General features: G+C 38.7%; 1 protein-coding gene across 1 annotated transcript in view; it reads right to left on the bottom strand.

Annotated features, from left to right (window-relative positions):
• The window catches only part of zc3h3 (zinc finger CCCH-type containing 3), a 262,536-nt gene that overhangs the window by 139,526 nt on the left and 104,077 nt on the right, over positions 1 to 18,933 (bottom strand). The window contains exon 4 of the mRNA XM_048529264.2: positions 15,661 to 15,826. Coding sequence (XP_048385221.1) covers positions 15,661 to 15,826 — 166 coding nt within the window. The remainder of the gene's footprint in view (positions 1 to 15,660; positions 15,827 to 18,933) is intronic.

The raw sequence follows: 18,933 nt of genomic DNA, 5'->3' as shown, positions 1-18,933 counted from the left end.
AGTAAAGTTTCTTCAGTCACATCACAGGAATGCTATGTTAAAGGTGACACACGGGTGCAAGATACCATAAGAATATATACAGCTGATTGGCTTTGGCAAACAGTAGCTGTGAGTCTAGCCTTAGGCACTCGTGCACTGGCAACAGGAACTAATAATGAATACCACTGCATGAATACCAATTAGTGTCTGGAAAAACCAATATCAATTTTACACTCAAAGCAATTTGCCATCTAATCTTTATACAGCTTCATACTGTAGATAATAAAAACACAAAACTACCCAAGGCATTTTACAGTTAAGATAGTCAGGCTTCCACCTGCGTATTTCACCTACCATGTTAGGGTCCAATAAACATACAAGGAGATAAAATTGCTTGCAAAATGACAGGTAAAAATAAAATAGTTTCACATTTAAAGCTAGCAATTGAGATTCACAATGGGCACAGCTGTATTATACTATTGCATACACAATGATTCCATGCAACCCAATCTTGGTTCAATCAAAGTAGTCCTATCATATAAATTTTAGCTCAAAACACATAAGACAAGAGTTTAATTTTATATTCAAATTTTAATTCTTGCAATTGTAGCATCGTTTTAATAAAAACAAAGTTAATTGGGAGTGATAAAGAAAGAAGGGCTTCTAAAATCTGTCTTAAAAACAGACACATACATAATACTCAAATAAGTGGGCCGGCTGAATGAAAACAAAACAAAATTGAAATTAGAGACTAGGCAAGACCTACAGTAAAAATTAAGTACTGTATTACTATGTTGCAGCAATTACCTTCAATTACATATCCTGTTTAAATCAATAATAAAGCACTAAAACTGATTAAGCTAAGTCTTAAGGTGCCCAGTAAAGTAGACACAAATTATTAGGTACAGTCTGTATGATTGCTGTTTCTATAATGTAAAACATGCAGATCAGCCCGGCTAATTCAGCCGCATAATACTGGCAGTAATACATGCAAGCTGAGTTTCTGGATGGCTGTGGAAAATGAAATGCAGCTGGAGGGAGGGACGTAATTTGTAATCTTCTGACCAATGCTTTATGGGTCTCTTAATTCAGCTTCTGCTACTATTAATGTAGTTAATGTTGAGATTATATCTATATATTTGAAGTCAAAGAATGATTTATAGGTTCCATTTTTCCGGTCCCAGTTCCCTCGCTGTTAAATCAACTATCTTAGCAATTAAGTGCTGACTACTCCAGTATATGCGATCTGAAAAGATAGCTTCACCACAAATTAAACCACTGGTTATTACATCTTACAGCTTATTACAATCTAAACACCAGTTTCTTCTATTTTATCAATCTCTCTGTCTTGCTCACTTCTACTCAATCACTTCCTGTTGCAACAGTGAAAGGTAGGGGGCAACCTGACCAGAATCATACTTCATATTTATTGGAGTGATGAAAGTAGAAATCGTGAAAATGCACTTTTTTTTTTAATGACTCAAAGTGATCGGTAAACCTAATTTCAATGTGCAGTAATATTTTATGTGATCGTGGGGTGATTTTAATTGAAAAAACCAGCCAAATCAATATTTACTGCATTCTCTACACGATGAACAGCAAGTCATGAAGTTCGCTACTTTCCCTTAAAAACTAAATCCTACAGATACACACACAAATGCAAAGCTGTTTAAACAGCAATTAAATTATCAGGCACAGTGGATGCTTTCCTTCCCTTATTCACTAAAAAAGTAGATGTCAGTTCTCGAGTACATTCATAAGACTATACAATGTGTTAAAAAAAAACCTAGACTGCTCAATAGGTTAGACCCTTTTAATCCCCACTTACCTAAAATTATACTTTTTTTTTGTCTAACAGACATTTATTTCCTTAATCAAACACCTCTCCACCCCATATGGATCACCTGATCCTCCTAGCCTTGAACTGATGAAAAAGCTGGATCCATTACAGTGAACAGCAGGACATATTACCAAGGGCCCTTAAGCCTTTTCATGTCTCCAAAATAGTGTAACCAAACACACTCTGTAATCTTCAGCAATGACCGAAATAAGCTAATGCTCAAGTAAATTACCTTAAGAAGTGTCATAAATACATGGTTTACACCCCATTAAATGAAAGCTAATGTAATCCAGATATTCAAAACAGTCTCCATCAAGGAATTATAGACAAGCATGTCTAAAATCAATAGCAGTCAAAATGAATGCATAATATGTGAAATTACTAAGAGAATTAAAGTCATAATTCAAGAACTCAAAAGATTTAATATCATAGAAGCAAGCCACTATTATATATGCGATCATATTCTGTATATAGTCAACACTGACATTTGTTAATTGCTTCTAAGTTCCAAACATGAGGCAAATTAACTGTGTGGCTCCCGTTCAGGGCAGAGGTCCAACTGAGAAACTATTAATTCAGACTCTTTCAATTAATACACAGATTGGGTGGGAAGTGGATTGGTAGGGGATAGGCATCTGGGGAAGCAGGCTTGAGGTTAGGTCCAGCAATCAGGTGAGCCTGAGGATCCAGCACTGTGGCTGGAGCCAGAGACATTCCTTCCTGCAGGAGCAAGATGGAGACTGCAGTCACAACTCTGGATTCACATAAGAAGGCTAAACATGCCAATTAATAGTATTCTCACTTCATAGTTGCAAGGTTGTGGGTGCAAAGTACACTCCAGTCTTGAGTACAAAACTGCAGCTCCACTGTAGCACCATAGGTATATCCCACTATCAGAGGTGCCAGCTTTTGGATGAGACATTAAAACAAGGCTGTGCACATTCTCAAATGGATGTAAAAGATTCAATGGCAATAATCCATTGGTGGGGAGTTATGTCCAGTGCCTTGGCCAATTTTTATCTATTAATTGTAAAATACAAAGACTGTAGGGTGTAGGAGTAGCTGTAGGCCATTCAGCCCCTCCAAGCAATAAGCTCATGGTTGATCTCATAATACTCAATTCCATTTTCCTGCCTTCTCCCTTTTACACTTGATATCTTAACTGATTAAGAATCTATCCATGTCAGCCTTGAATTTACTTAATGACACAGCCTCACAGACAAGCCACCTGCAGTAAAGAATTCCACAGATCAAAACTTCATTAGATTCAAGGTTGATATGGAAAATAACAAGGATGAGCCAGAAATCAAAATTCTAAACAAGAAGGCAATTTAACAGCATCAGGTACGATTTAGCTAGTGAACTAACAGCCAACACTTTTAATTAAATCTGAGTCAAAGCAGTAGCACGCATTCAAGCAGGAGGTAGGGAGAGTAAAGGGCAATGTATTCCAATAAAGACTAAGGGTGGGACCAGGAAATCTTGTGAACCCTGGATGTCAAAGGATATATTGGATGGATAAAGAGAAAAAGAGAGGCTTATGGTAGATTGATGGCTCAAAGCAGCAGAAGCCCTGAGGGAGTACAAAATGTGCAAAGGAAACTTAAAAAGGAAATCAGTGAAAATCCAGAGAGGTTGAACACAATTCCAATCCACTCTGCTTTTGTTTGGATTCCTTGAGGCCACACTTGGCCAAATGTGGCCTTCATGTCAAGGGCAGTCAATTCGGGTCTTTGGTCCATAGCTGGACAAGTACTAATGAAGTCAAGAGAGGAGTGGCCCTGACAGAACACAAACTGAGCACTGGTGAGGAGGTTACTGTCAATCAAGTGCTGCTTGATAGCACTGTTGATGATACCTTCCACCACTTTATAGATGATCAAGGACAGACTGATAAGTGATAAGTGGCTGTGTTGGATTTGTCCTGATTTTTGCTCAAAGAACATACCTGAGAAACTTTATACATTATTGGGTAGATTGCAATGTTGCAGCTTGGCTAGGGACACAGCAACCTCTGAAGCAAACATCCTCACTTCTACAGCCAGAATGTTGTCAGGGCTCACAGGCTCTGCGGCAGCCAGTGTTCCCAGCTGTTTCTTCATATCGTATGGATTGAATCAAAATGTAATTGTGATGCTGTATGCTACTGGAGGATACAGTAAAAGAATTAACATGCATTACGTCATTCACCTATGTGCATGCGAATTTATCTCATGCTCAACAAAAGAAGTAGCTGTTCAGTATCCAATACGTTATCAACATTCATTTTTAGATAAGAAGAAGATAAGTAATAAATGGTGCAACATAAAAAACACGATTACACAGGCCGACTGATCTGTCGTAAAACTCGTCTTTAGAAAATCTGTACAAACTGCTTGCCTGCCCTTTACAGAAAAAACATCAGAAAGAATGAATGGGGTGCGGAGAGGGAGACAGGTGAGAGAGAGTGAGATCAAACAGAATATGGAGCAGGTAAAAGAGACACAAGGGAGCGAAAGAGGGACAAAGGCAGCAAGCAGAGAAAGGAATCAAGGCAGCGAGAGAGACAGTAACAGAAAGCACCTGCAAGTAGGGGTAAGGGAAGTAAACACAGAAGAGGTTGAGAGAAGGAGAGGAAAGGGTCATTAGAAGGATTAAATATGGATGAAAGAGAAGATAAAGAGAATGCAGGAGAAGACACACAATAGGGGAGGATCAAAAAGTGAAAAAGGTAAGCAAGGGAGAAAGAAGAAAGTAAAGAAAAAGAGCAAAACAAAGAGGGGTCTGGCAAAAGAGAAAGGAAGAGGAGGAAAAGATAGAACAGAATCCAGAATCCAGTAATTCTTTCAATTGCTCTTTTTGCATTCCATGAGAGTTTCCTATCCAATAAGTTGATGACCGAATCATCTAGACGATCTGTCTTATGCATAATAACTTCAGTATCATTGTTGGCTGTTCGACAAGTGAGTAAGAAAGTAATTTTGTAAGGTTTAATACAAAGGGCATCTGCTTCAATTTATCCTTGGTGTATTTCTTTGTCTATGTCCTACAAACTGAAAGCCTTCAGAAATGAAAGCTTTAGTGTCTTCCATATTCTGAAGACATCTCGAAGTCCTTCATGTCTAATGAGCTACTTTTAAACTGTCACTATTTGAAGTGACAATAGACCAGTCACTATTATAATATCGTTAAATGCAGTAGCCAAACTGGACAGCAACATTCACAGAATCATAGAATAGCTACAGTGTAGAAGGAGGCTATTCAGACCACTGCATCTGCATGGGCTTTTGTGGGCATTTTAACTTAATGCCGATCTCATGCCTTTTCTCCATATCCTATACATTGATTATTTAAATAGAAACACCTGATGCTTTCTTGAATGCCTCAAGTAAATCTGCCTTGACCATATATCAAATCAGTGCGCTCTATACCATCAATTAGTGGTTCCCAAACTTTTCAGTAACACATCTCACTTCAATGTGACAAAAACGTCCATGCCATATCCACTTCTTTCATATTTCAACTTGTACTTTAGCCACATGCATTTAGAATGTCCATGTTTTAAAATAAAAAGATCAATAGCCTGCTTTTAATGTGATGATTAATTTTCATAAGTTGTTGAAACTGTAATTTTGGATGGATAGAATATTGATTAAGAAACAACAATATTGGGTTTACAAATGATTTTCACTATCTATGCTGACTGCCCTCTGTCCCACAGTTGGCAGCCATGACTTCTTTGCCTGGAAATTCCCTTCCTAACAACACCTATAAACACTCCATCTCTCACATTAAGAAATAAATGAATTCCCTTCTCTGAGCAGCCTCTGGTAATTTCCAATATATATAATCATGTGGCATCTATATTTTATGATATCTCTGAACGACTTCGGTACAATAAAGGCAACATGTTGTTGCTGTTGACTGCCAGTGTAATCTATATACCTGTACAGTGAACTCCGAAGTATATAATCAAATTCCCTTGATAATTGGATTATGTTTCCATGTTTTAGGCCTATTCTTGTCATCTCTCCCAGAACAGATGTAGTCCGTATTGATTCAAATTGTAAATTATTTTATTTCAGAATGGATAAAACATATAACATGGTTGTATTAAGAGTCACTTGATGAAAACCAGTACAACTTTTGTGTACCATATTAAAAATGAATACTTTTACAAGTGGTAGTTCACTCTGGCAAGCTATTCAATTTATGTCACTTATCAGAGAAGCTGTGCTTTTAGATTTTATCCTACTGCTGAGGACAGGAGCTTCCATTTGCTGCAGTTTCTTGCTGTTTGATATTCTTGAAAGCAGCGTGTTCTGATCTGTAAAAGTCTGTCCTCCCCCACCCATCAACAAAATACCAAAACAGGTCACCAAAACATAATGAATATTCAGGCACAACTTTTCAGTCTCAGATTACATGATTACTACAACTATTCATTTGTCGACTGATTCAAACCTGTTTCGGCTAGTTAGCCACTTTTCGTCAACTTTTCATTTATCAAAAAGAATGCACGATACAATAAGTCTCAATAAAAACACAATGCTTTCAACTTCCTTATTTCAGGCAGTCTTTCCTTTCCAAATACCAAATGAAAGGAATGGAAAAGTGAGTCTAAGATTCAGCTGTGGCTTGCATCTGACAAGAAGATATGTTAAGTAATCAGATGTGACATAGCTGTAACTGTATGGAGTAATGAAGAGATCTACGACTTGAACTGGGTGCAAAGTTGTTGAATAATTTCAATCAGGAAGCACAGGCTGGCAAGCAGACAAGGTAACTTGATTCCCAAACTGCCTTTGACTAATGGCCTCATTAGAGTTTAAAGTATAAACTGTATTAGAAAAAAATCAGGGGTAATAAATGCAAACTTGAGCAACTGAGCAAAGCAGTACATATGTACTCAATGCAATAAAGAAAAAAATTTGCTTTACTTCAATGCTTCAGAACTAATTGATTCCAAAGGACCTGAAATAAATGAGGTGAGCATAGTCATTAAATAAAATATTCTCAAAACATCCACTGTACTCTATCAATGATTAGAGTAGAATACCTATTTAGAGCAGCCAATGTAAATGCTCCTTAGGCCTCATCTTCCCTCTCTGTAACCTCCAAAAGCTTACAACCCTCTAGTTTTGGATCTTTGCACTTCTGTGCTCACAATCACTTCACCACTGTTGTCAGTGTCAGGGAGGTAGTGGGTAAGCTACATCAGCAGGACAGAGTATTACTTCTACTATATTCTAGGTCCTGTCATGGCCCCAAATGATATCATTACTGCACAAATCAGAACCCAAATCTCGATTGATAAATTTTGCTTTTTTTGTTTCTATGAAGGAGTCTTTCATTAAAACATAAAATATACAATGCTGCAGTTTTGGCTTTAACAACAAAACAGAAGCTTGTCATGTAAACAAAATGAAGACAAAATGAAATAAACCAAAATAATTACAAATAATGCATATTTAAAGATTTAGAAATCTAACTGTAATCTGGTAAAATACAATCCTATTAATCCCAATTACACGCCATTACAGTTCACACTTCAGAGGGAATTCCCTTCCCTTTCACATCAACTGAGCTTAAATTTAGCTGTGAATTCAATTCCCCCTCTTGAGAATGACAGTTCCTTTCTGAAACCTTTATACAATCAAGCTTGGACTTTCTCAACTTCAGGGTTGTAGCCAAAAACTTTTGTCTGGAACATGGAAATTATATTGCTTTGACTGAGGTAACCTATTTCTTAACAGTTCTAAACCATTTCCTTTCCTCAGAAGCAGCTGTTTTACACATCCATATTCAGCTAAGAGTTCTGTTAAACTGCCTTAGACCCAGCTATGGTTGATTCCCATAATTTTCCATTTGAAAGTATAATGCACTACAATATTTACATTGCTCAGTCATAAACCTTCCCAAATTAACAAATTCTCATTTAATGTCCATTAATTTTCTTGCTTTTTTTTTAAACAAACAATTGCCAGTTGCTGCAAAATAAGATAATAGTGGTCTTTGCCCACTGCACCTTAGCAACAGGTGCCCCAAACTTTAGTGTGTGGAGGTAGCTTGTAGGTACATCAGGGTAGCTGAGTATCAACACGCAATCCTGGAACTTGGAATGTGCCGGTATGCAACACGTGGTCGAGGTCAACACTTTGCACTGTAAGACCAACAGGGGTTTCTGACAGACCAAAGAGCATTTTTCACTGAGCTGATTGTCCTCAAAGTGAAATTGTTTGTCTTGGTGTGCGTTCCAAGGTGACCTGTTCACTACACTGGAGGCACAGGAGTTAGTTTAATGTCAGACACAGCATCAAAATGGGTGCAATGTTGTAATACAACCATCACATTTGCTATTGGATAAGTATCCACATATTCTTTATATCAAACTACTTATCTGCCTGATGCAAATTTATTTGTGCCAATGTATATTGATTGGTTGATATTCTAATTTAACATAATATCTTCAGTTTATTCATTGCATTACGGGGATATGCTAATTCCTTGAAAAAGTGATGGTGAACTATAGAAATCAATTGCTTGATGAAAAGAAATCCCTACAGTGTGGAAACAGGCCCTTTGGCCGAACAAGTCCACACTGAACCTCACAGCATGCCACCTAGATCCATCCCCCGACAACCCACCTAATCTACACCTCCTTGAACACTACGGGCAATTTGGCATGGCCAATCCACCTACGCTGCACATGGATAAGCATATGGGTGATGATGGGATAGTGTAGGGGGTGGGGCTTAGATTAGTTCACAGGTTGGCGCAACATCAAGGGCCGAAGGGCCTGTTCTGCGCTGTATTGTTCTATGTTCTATGTTCTATCTCTGGACTTTGGGAGGAAACCGGAGCACCAGGAGGAAACTCACGCAGATACGGGGAGAATGTGCAAACTCCACACAGACAGTCGCCTGAGACTGGAATCGAACCTGGGTTTCTGGTGCTGTGTGGCAGCAGTGCTAACCACTGTGAGGTGTGCAAGTTATACGTATTATTCTAATTTCTTCAGAGTTTGGATTTTAAACTACTGGCATATCGGCACTGGTCTATTTTTGTGAAGGGGTTTAAAAAATAACTTCATCGGTTTCAGCATGATTTCAAACCAGGAAGCACTTCGTGAAGCTTTAAGAGAAATTTGTTTATAATACGGGGGTCTATGGCCAGAGAGAGAAAACATTAGGCTTAGCATAATCTATGTTGATTAACTTTTTTTCGAAAAAATAATTCCAAAGCATTTTGGCAGTTCAGTGGAGTAAGAAGTAGAAATGTCTCCTTGAGAAAGGTGACGCTCAGAGAAATTAAGGAAATAAGTTATCTCAGCAAACAGTGCACTTAATGACATTTCTAGACCAGAAAGTTTTCAGTACTATTACTAGAATGTTATCAGGGCTCATTGTCTTTGCAGGATCCAGTGACTTCACCTGTTTCCAGTTATCAAGTGAAGTAATTCAATTGGCTGTATATTGGCATCTGTGATCCCAGAAAGATCCGGAGGAGAGGGAGATGGATCATCCACTCAGCACTTCTGGCTAAAGTTTGCTGCAAATGCTTGAGCCTCATCTTTTGCACTGATGTGCTGGCTCCCCATCATTGAGAATTGGGAAGTTAATGGAGCTTCCGCCTCCAATGAGTTATTTAATTGTCACCCACCATGTGCAACGGGATGTGGCAGGAATTCAGAACTTTGATCTGATCCATTGGTCATGAAATCAATTAGCCCTGTCTTGTGGAATCAATTAACCCCATATTTCAATTGCTGTTTGGAATGGAAGCTTCACCACGCTGTAGTTGTAGTTTCAGCGGGTTGATGCTTCATTTTTGCGTCCCTGGTACTGCTCATGGCATTGGCCTCTGAAGTCTTCGCACTTCTGGGGTGAAAGTCCCACACTACATAATGTCGGGTATTCTCAATTTAAAGGTGAAACTCGCGTATCAGTACACTCTTCAATCTTGTTGGTCTTTCATCACCTGCCACAGACCCGGTCCAGCTGCTGTTTTCAGTGGAGGGACTGAACCCCTGTTCTTTTAATATTCACATTTTAGTCAGATTATGCTTGCGTGTTTTTAGCCAAATTGCAACATATTTTGATATGTACCGTTTCTAAAGTCAGCTTACAAAGATTACTCATTTCACTCGGCCGCAAAGAAGTATAGGCAAATAAATAATAGCTACAGTTTTTAGTCATACAGCACAGAAACAGACCCTTCAGTCCAGTTGTAACAGGATTTTAAGGTTGTTGCAGCAGAAACAGCAGCAACAGTGTTATTCTGCACCAGGTTATTGTCACAGATGTTCCTCCACCTTCTAATCTTTTTCCATGGCTACCTCAAAGAAAAATTAAAGTATACCCCACTTTCTTCAAACATGGTTTGAAAAGATCCTTCAACAGGGGGAAGCAAATGAAGTACTCCTTTCTCAGATTTCTGCACTTCAACAATTTTAAAGATGCTTGCATTTTGCTCCTCCAAACAATTCCTGCACTTAGCACTGTTCCAAGTATGGTACAGTAAGAGCGGCACAGTACTAAGAAATTGGCACAAAGAAATTTCTTTTTAATCAGTGGATAATGGTAGCTAAATTCTCATTGGCCTAATCAATGTAGCGGCGAATTTGGTGTATTAATCTCTCATTTGAAAAACCCAAGTAAAGTCCTGTACTCCTACACCAAAATGATTTTGTTGTCCCTTTATTTGGAGGATTATGGTGGCTGAATTTTAATTAGTCTAATCAGCTCAGGAGATCATGATCATCATTTTGGTGCATCACACGCCACATCGATCACTTTCTCTCTGCAACTTGTCCACTTGTAGTCGCAGTGGTGGGGGGGGGGGTGCAGAGGCAGAAGATAATTATGACAGAACAAAGGGCAGAGTTCAAATAATTACCTTCTGTCCCATTCAAAGTTCTTACAGCTGGAAGTATTTATCACAAATGAAGCAAAGATTGCACACTAATTAACATACACTAGTCTGAGTGAAAAGAGAACATACATGAAATGGAATCCAGCTGAAAAATTACCAAGTTGGTAGTCTTCGAAATACCTTCTCCAAGTTCTATAGTCTTGGTTTAAGTGTTTTGACTGGCTATATTGATTTATTTTTCCAAGTGAGGGTCATTTTAATGGTTGCTACCAAGGTCTATCAATTAGATTAATTCAGAGATGCAGCAATCTTCCCTTGTGCATGGTGTTAACTTCCATGCATCAAAATTTCATAGAAACATATTCAATTAACTACAATTCAGCACTGCAATACAACAACAACAGATTTATGTTCAAAACTTAGATTCATGCTAATGCTCAGGAGCAGTCTGGATATTCAGGAAGTCACATTTTCTTTCGTCCTTCAGATGAAGGCCCACATGTGTCAATAAATGGAACTTCTGGCAAGTGGAATTGAACTTCATCTTTCTACATCTAAACAAAAGCACAGGGGACAAGAGCCTTCTGCTGCACCCTCCATGAGCGAACTTGCCAATCAGCATCTTTATCTCATGAAAAGTAAATGTGTCGCACCCACTCAAATTTGCCACTCTCATGTCTGTCCTGATGAGTGCAAGGTGAAAAGCTTTGACTTTTTCCCCCCAGCAACTACCGAACCCATTTGTTATGCTTGCTTTTAACGGTGAATGAGAGCTATTAGCTTATTGTCAGACGAGTGACAGAGATTGCTTAGTGGCAACATCATTTACTGTGATCAGTATCCAGTGATGCTCCACTGAAAGCTGGTCTTGTGATGGCCACAATGATGTACTGCCCGGTTAAAAAATGCCAAACTATCCACTTCATAACAGAAAGATCAGGTCATTGTTGCAGAATGCTATACAGTCCCAAATTGTTGTCACAGATATTGCTCCATCTTTCTGAACTTTCTCCTTGGCAATCTAGAAGAACACTTCAAGTATACTGCACTTCATCCAAACATTGATTGAAAAGAGGCCTCAACTGAGAAAAGCAACTAAAGCACTCCTTCCTCAGTTTTCTGTACTTCAAAATTGCTTGAATTTTTCCCCCCCCCCAAACTATTCCTGAACTTAGCACTGTTACAAATGTAGTACAGTAACAACTAATGCATTACCAAGAAATTGATGCAAAGAAAATTATTTTTAATTAAGGAACTACATTAGCAAAATCTTCATTGATCTAATCAATGTAGGAACTCATGGTACATTACTCTCATTTGGTGTACTACTCTGCCCTTTGGGCAATCCCTGTAAAGCCTTGTACTCCAGCATCAAAACTTTTTTTTTTGTTGTCCCCTTATTTAAAAGGTTATAGTAGCTGAATTTTAATTAGCTTGTTATATCGCGCACACACACATTTCCATTTATGGTCAATTCTTGAGTTCTACACTCTCAAACACCATATTAATTCTCTCAGGCTCTAGCACCCACTCCCTTTTGCTAGGAGAACCTTTTCCCTCCTCGTGCTTCATTGTCCTGTAGCTGAAGTTCAACTCCACTTGCCAGAAGGGCAGAGTAGTACACCAAATGAGAGTAATGTTAATTCATTGCTGCCATTCCAAAAGATTCTCTCGAGATGTGGCCAAATCTGTACCTATCTTTCAATTAAGTGCTCCAAATGCTTGTCCCCTTTCTGGTACTGCCACATACTGGAACCTTCCAACTGTAATACTTTAGTAGTGAAGCTTGGTACCTCTTACCATTGCTCTAAGGCTGCAGGGCCTCCATTAGGTCAATGCTACAAATTATACTCCAAAAACTGCTAATTCTCCATCATCCTATTTTCTCCAGTACAATAAACATTCCACTGTCTATTGTTATAAAGACCAAGGTTATCTCTCTGCAGTGCTTGACCAAGCAACAATCAATTCAAAAGGTATGAAGAAGTACAATCCCGTTACATAAGCTAGCTACTATTCTTAAACAAATGTTAAAATCTATTCAGGCATTTCAAATCAATATGTTAGCTTGTTATTTTCTTAGCCATTGAATTAGGTAAGATATTAAAATTAAATGCATGGCCTATTGACATCAAACCACAGCCTCCTAGGCTAGAAAAGAGATGAGCAACACTGGTAAGTCTGGTGAAAAGGCATATGCACAAAAGGGAACCTGAAAAATGGGTAACAGACTGCAGGAAACTGACAGCCAAGCAGATTTAGCCTTGTTGTTTCTCACATGATGCTAAATAAATACTGAAATGGAGTGTAGATAAATATAGGGGCCTTATCTGCAGATCCATTGCAATAACAAGGCAGATAAATAAGGCTAATAAAGCATAAGGAATATTTCTTTTTATTAATCAAGGTATACAATATAAGACCACAGGCATCATGCTTGAATTGAATAAGATATTAGAGGAGTCACAGTTAAAATAAAGCATACAGTTCTGATTAACGTCATTATAAGAAAGGAAGATTGAATAGGTTGGAGTTGTTTTCTTTGTAACGGAGAAAGTTGAGGAGACAGTTAACTAAGATGTCTAAAATTTCGAGACACTATAGGAGGAGATGGGAAAGATCTACAGTAGTCAACAATAGGTACTTACAATAACTGGCTGAAAGATGATAAAAATGTGTTGGAATTCTTTTATCACCTAGAGTGTGGTGACAGTCTAGAATTTACTTTTTAAAAGGGTGCCAGAGTCAGAAGTCATCATTATATTTAAAAAGCATTTAGAAATACACTTGAAGTGTCATAATCTACAAGGCTACGCACAGCGACCTATAAAGTGGATTTCCGCGGGATGACAGAGACACCAAGAGTGGAATGGCCTCATTCTGTACAGTAATTTTCACAATTTTTCTGGATCCTGCTATTCTTAAGGTTCTGGATCACCTGAACAGCCTTTTCTAGTCCTGCTGCTCTTTCGGGAAACTTTTTATGATGCTTCACAATGTGAACAAGACACCTCAGAATACTACTCACTGTCTGGCAGACTCTGTAATTCACCCTACAAAATCTTCTGAACTTGCTTATTTGAAATTCAATATTTGCATAAGTGCTGCTCAACCCCACATATTGGCTTGTAACATTCAATATTAACAAATGTCTTCCTTGGTGACAGTAACTGTATAATCAAAGCTGTTAATTATCTCTTGCAAATAATAAATTAATAGCAATGTCAAAATAAGTCCTCAAAATACTGAGAATATTATGTAACAGAGACTGAATTCAATTTATCTGATCATTGTAAATCAGTCTGCTAATAACACACTGCACTCAACATGGCATACAGAACATGGTCTAACATTCCTCATATATTTACAACAGAGAAGCTAATACATATTCTTAACCTCCACCATTGAAGGTGGGCAAAGTAATATTTGCACCCCTGTCAATATGGAAAGAATATCTCAAAAACGTTCAGATAATTTCAACAAAACTTGATACATGTAATGATTCTGGCCCAAGGATGAACTGATTAGGTTTTGGCAAAGATGCAGATTAGTTAAAGTGGGAAACAAGGTGATTTTTTAAATCATTTTTTAAAAAAGTTGTGGGCAATTTAAAAACGTTGTAGATTGCCTTAGCGACTGTAGTGAAATTTTTCACAGCTGTCAAAACATAAGCAGAGTTTTCAGAGAAGTTTGTCCTGAGGCCTCCTCAGTGACAAAAAAAATCAATGATTGATTTGAAAACTTCTTTTCTCAGCTTTGTAAAAGCAAAGCTCCTATCAAGCAATAAAAAGCTTCAATGAAGAGCGGTATAGATGTAATAAGACTGAGTTGGCACAGTGTGGCAGTGGTATGAGCTTCATTGAGTGCCACCCTCACTTTATTTTTTCACATTAGGTACATGTTGTGATCAAAAGCATTGGCTAATAAATATTTCTGAAAATGGATTTTGAGACAATCAGCTCAGCAACAGCAGCAGTGACTACCTCCACCTGTTTCAGGTTCTGCTTGTTTATAACACACACCAATGTAGATACTATTTCAAGGGGAAGGGTGTCCTAACTATTTTTCAAACTGAAAAATAAAGCCTTCATTCAAGATAGGCTCTTTACTTGTTTTATGAAGGGAGTTTAAAGATGGAGAACACTTTTGGTTACTGTGGCATGTGCATGTGTTAAAGAACATGATGCCTTTGGTGTCGTAAAACCATCTGAACTACTTCAAGCAATATCAGGATAAAAAGCAAGCTCCTTGTGCTCACTGTTCTTTTATGTTGTTTAACTGAAAATACTTAATTTTTTTTAGTACTGAATTCACATCTTGGAAAAGGTGTGGAAGGCTACTTAAAAAGGCCCATCAAATCTGTGCCAGAAAATAAACAATCTAACTACTCTAATCCCATTTTCCAGCACTTCAACCATAATGGTTGGTGGCATCTGTGTACACTGTATACTCCTTAAATGTATTGAAGTTTTCTGCCTCTACCACCATTATAGGTAGTGAATATCAGATTCCTACCACCCTCTGGGTGAAACATATTTTCCTCACATTCCCTCTAAACCCACTCCTCCACTGGTGTTCTGGTTTCCTCCCACAAACCAGAGATGTGTAGGTTAGGTGGATTGGTCATGCCAAATTGTTGACAGTGATTAGGGATGTGTAGGCTCGGTGGATTAGCCAGGGTTAAAATGCAAGGTTATTAAGATAGGATAGGGGACTGAGGCTAGGACTGAGCATGGTCTGAGTGAGATGTTCTTTGGATGACTGAGGCCGAATGGTCTCTTTCCACACTGCAGGGATTCTATGATAGAGTAAATCAGTCAAAAATCTGTTCCTTATCACTACTCATCATGTTCCACTGAAATTACATGTGTGTGCTTTTGGCAGGGTCAGAATGATACCTTATGCTTTCACTACTAAATTCTTTAAGCAGAATGCACTGATGAGAATATGCTAACAAGCACCTGAATAATTTTTGCATGTTTAATTACCTTGAACCAGAAATGGAGCTGTTGACCTTCTTGGTTTTCCAGGGGATGCTGCAAGGGACTCCTGGTGATGCACTATTCCAGCCTGCGTTCTTCTTCACTATTTTATACCTTGTATTGATCAACTGGTTATTTGAAAGGCTCCTCACCAAAGATGAGGAAGTAGGACCTGCAAAAATATTGGAAAGCATTTCATGAATAAATAACAAACACGTCAATGGAGTTATCGATAATAAAAACCAAGACAGAAAAATGTCCCACTTTACACAAGGTAACAGAGTGGTTTTAGCTTTGGTACTGGACTATTAACCAAGAGATTCCAAGTTTCACTTTCACTATGGCAGTTTGTAAAACTGAATAATACTGCACAAATACTGTCTCCTTTTTTGATAATTCCTGTAAAGACTGTCTCTTCAGTCGTGTCCTTTTTAAAACTGTGGAATGTAATGAGAAGAAAGTGTTTAAACCCAGGGATTAAAGATAGCCGCGCGTTTAGGAAGTAAGAAATTGATACCTATCATGAACCCTGTTTTTAATGGGGGTTTCTGCAATGTGCAAATGAACTGAAGCTGAGGGGCTGTTTACAAATGAAGTTGATTGGTTTGTGGACTAGAGACCAGTTACCAATGACAAAGTCCTCTGCCTACTAAAAAAGATTGTGATTGGTTGTCAGTTAGCTGATCATATTAGGCTTTGAATAAGACAAATCAAAGCTAGAACAGACCTGAAGAGAAAGTGGTCTGGAAGAGTGAAAAACTCTCCCTCCCTCTGCAGTATATCACTTTGAGACCCAACTTATCTTTCCTTTAGCGGATGTTACAAAATGAATTGAATAAGTCAGAGATCTTTCATATGTAAGCCAAAATATGTAATTTGAATTACCAGCGGAAGCATTTAGGAAAAGGTAAGTGAAGGAAAAACCTTGAGACCAGCAAGAATCAAACTAACAGATCTTGCAGAAGACTAGAGCAAGGCTTTCTGTATTTACTTGTGAGGCCCTCTCATTGCTGAATGGCCAGAGTTTATTGCCTGCCTTTCGCGGCTCTCGAGAAGATGGTGGTGAGCTGCCTTCTTGAACCACTGTAGTCTATGTGCTGCAAATAGACCCTTAATGTCCTTAGGAAGAGAATTCCAAGTTTTTGTCCCAGTGACAGTGAAGGAGTGGCAATGCAAGTCAGGATGATGAGTAGCTTGGAGAGAAACTTGCAATTGGCAGTCTTCCCACGTATTTGCTGCCCTTGTTCTTCTAGCTGGAAGTGGTCGTGGGGCAGAAGGTGCTGTCTAAGGAGCTTTGGTGAATTTCTACAGTGCATCTAGATCATACACCCTGTTGCAAAGGATCAATGTTTCCACTTTTCCCTACATCCATGTATTTTTCACCCCTGTTTTGTGTGTGTGCTTGTTTAAGGGTGGAGTTTATAAGGGGTTCAAAATTTTAATTTCTAGAGTTCACTTCATCTAATTTAATCATTTAATTGTAGTTGGAATTAAAATACCTGGACTAAATATTGAATTTGTTAAGTATAAAAACCTAGTACATACTTTCTATCAACCAGAGTCTGAAAATCAGGCAGTTTGGGATTTTTTATATTCTTTTTAAAACTTTAGAAACAGACAATCACACGGTACAGAATCATCAAGTCTGAACCAACAAATGTTACTCTTAATCTAGACTAATCTCACCCTTGAGTACTTGTCCAATAGTGTTGAATGTTTTGTATTTCAAGTGCTAATCCAAGATTTTTTAAAAATAAACTGACGTTCATTACCCAACTAACTTTCCAAGCAGTGCATTCCAGAATCCTAACATCCTCTGGGTGAAAACTCGACTCCCCTGTAAATCAACTGCCTATCACCTTTAGAATTATGTCCATTGTTACCAATCCTTCAACTAAGAGAAACAGTTGCTTTCTATCCACCCTGTCCATGCTATTCATAATCCTAAACACTTTAATCACGTTCCCGCTCAACCTTCTTTGCCCTAAGTAAAACAACCTGAGCTTACCCAGCCTCTCTCCAATGGTGAATTGATCTATCCTAGGCAACATGCTTGTTAATCTCCTTTACACTCCTCAATACAACCACAGCGTTCTTATAGTGCAGTGACCAGAATGGCACATAATTTCCAGTTGTAGCCAAACCAAAGTTTTGTACAGTTCAAACAATACCTCCCTGCTCTCGTAGTCTATGTCACAACTGAGAAAGTGACCCATAGGTTGTCTTGGCTACCCTATTAACTTATCCTGCCACCTTAGTGTGGATAAACATCCCAAATCTTCTCTTTCTAAATATCCTACTGACCTGCCATCCAAGGAATATTCCTTTGTCTTGTTACTTCTCTTATGAGCAGAGTAAAAATTCACCTGCCTCTAATCTGCCAACCTGACCTTCTTCCTCAGTCAACCATTTGGCCAATCCTCATGTCATCTGCAAACTTTCATCTATCACATTTAATTATATTGCAAACAATAAGGGACCCAGCACCGATACCTGTAGTACACAACTGGACACTGACCTGCAATTACATAAACAGCGTTCTATCACTACTGTCTGCATCCTGCCTTAATGCCAATTTTGAATCCAACTTGCCAGGTTATACTGGATCTCATGTGCCTTTATGTTCTTCCTCAATCTCCCTCATGGGACCTCATGAAACGCTTTGCTGGAATCCATAGAAACATCGATTGCACTACCCTCATCTGCACACCCAGTCACCTCCTCAACTAAACTTGTTAGGTACAGTCTCCCTCTGACAAAGCCACATTGACTATCCTCGATTAAACCTTGCCTTTCCAAATAGAGATTAATTCTTTTTTTCAGAATCTTCTTCAATATTCTCTACCACCGGTGTGAGACTCACTGGTCTTTAGCTCATTGAATTGAATCATAGAATCCCTGCAGTGTGGAAGCAGGCCATTCAGCCTATCAGGTCCACACATCGACTCTCTGAAGAGCATCCCCCCTCGACCCACCCTCTACCCTATTCCTGCATTTTCCACCCTCGACACCATGGGCAATTTAGCATGGCCAACCCACCTAACCTGCAAATCTTTGGACTGTGGGAGGAAACCAGAGCACCTGGAGGATACTCACGCAGACACGGGGAGAATGTGCAAACTCCATACAATCGCCCGAGGCTGGAATTGAACCCAGGTCCATGGTGCTATGAGGCAGCATTGCTAACCAGTGTCCATTGTGCCACCCCTAATGTCCTAGTTCATCTCTAACACATTTCTTGAAAAGTGGAACCACATTAGCTGTATTCCAGATCTTTGG

The sequence above is a fragment of the Stegostoma tigrinum genome, chromosome 5, assembly GCF_030684315.1.
Source record: "Stegostoma tigrinum isolate sSteTig4 chromosome 5, sSteTig4.hap1, whole genome shotgun sequence".
NCBI classification, from domain to species: domain Eukaryota; kingdom Metazoa; phylum Chordata; class Chondrichthyes; order Orectolobiformes; family Stegostomatidae; genus Stegostoma; species Stegostoma tigrinum.
The sequence above is the reverse complement of the archived record's forward strand: the minus strand, read 5'-3'. Positions and strand labels throughout refer to the sequence as shown.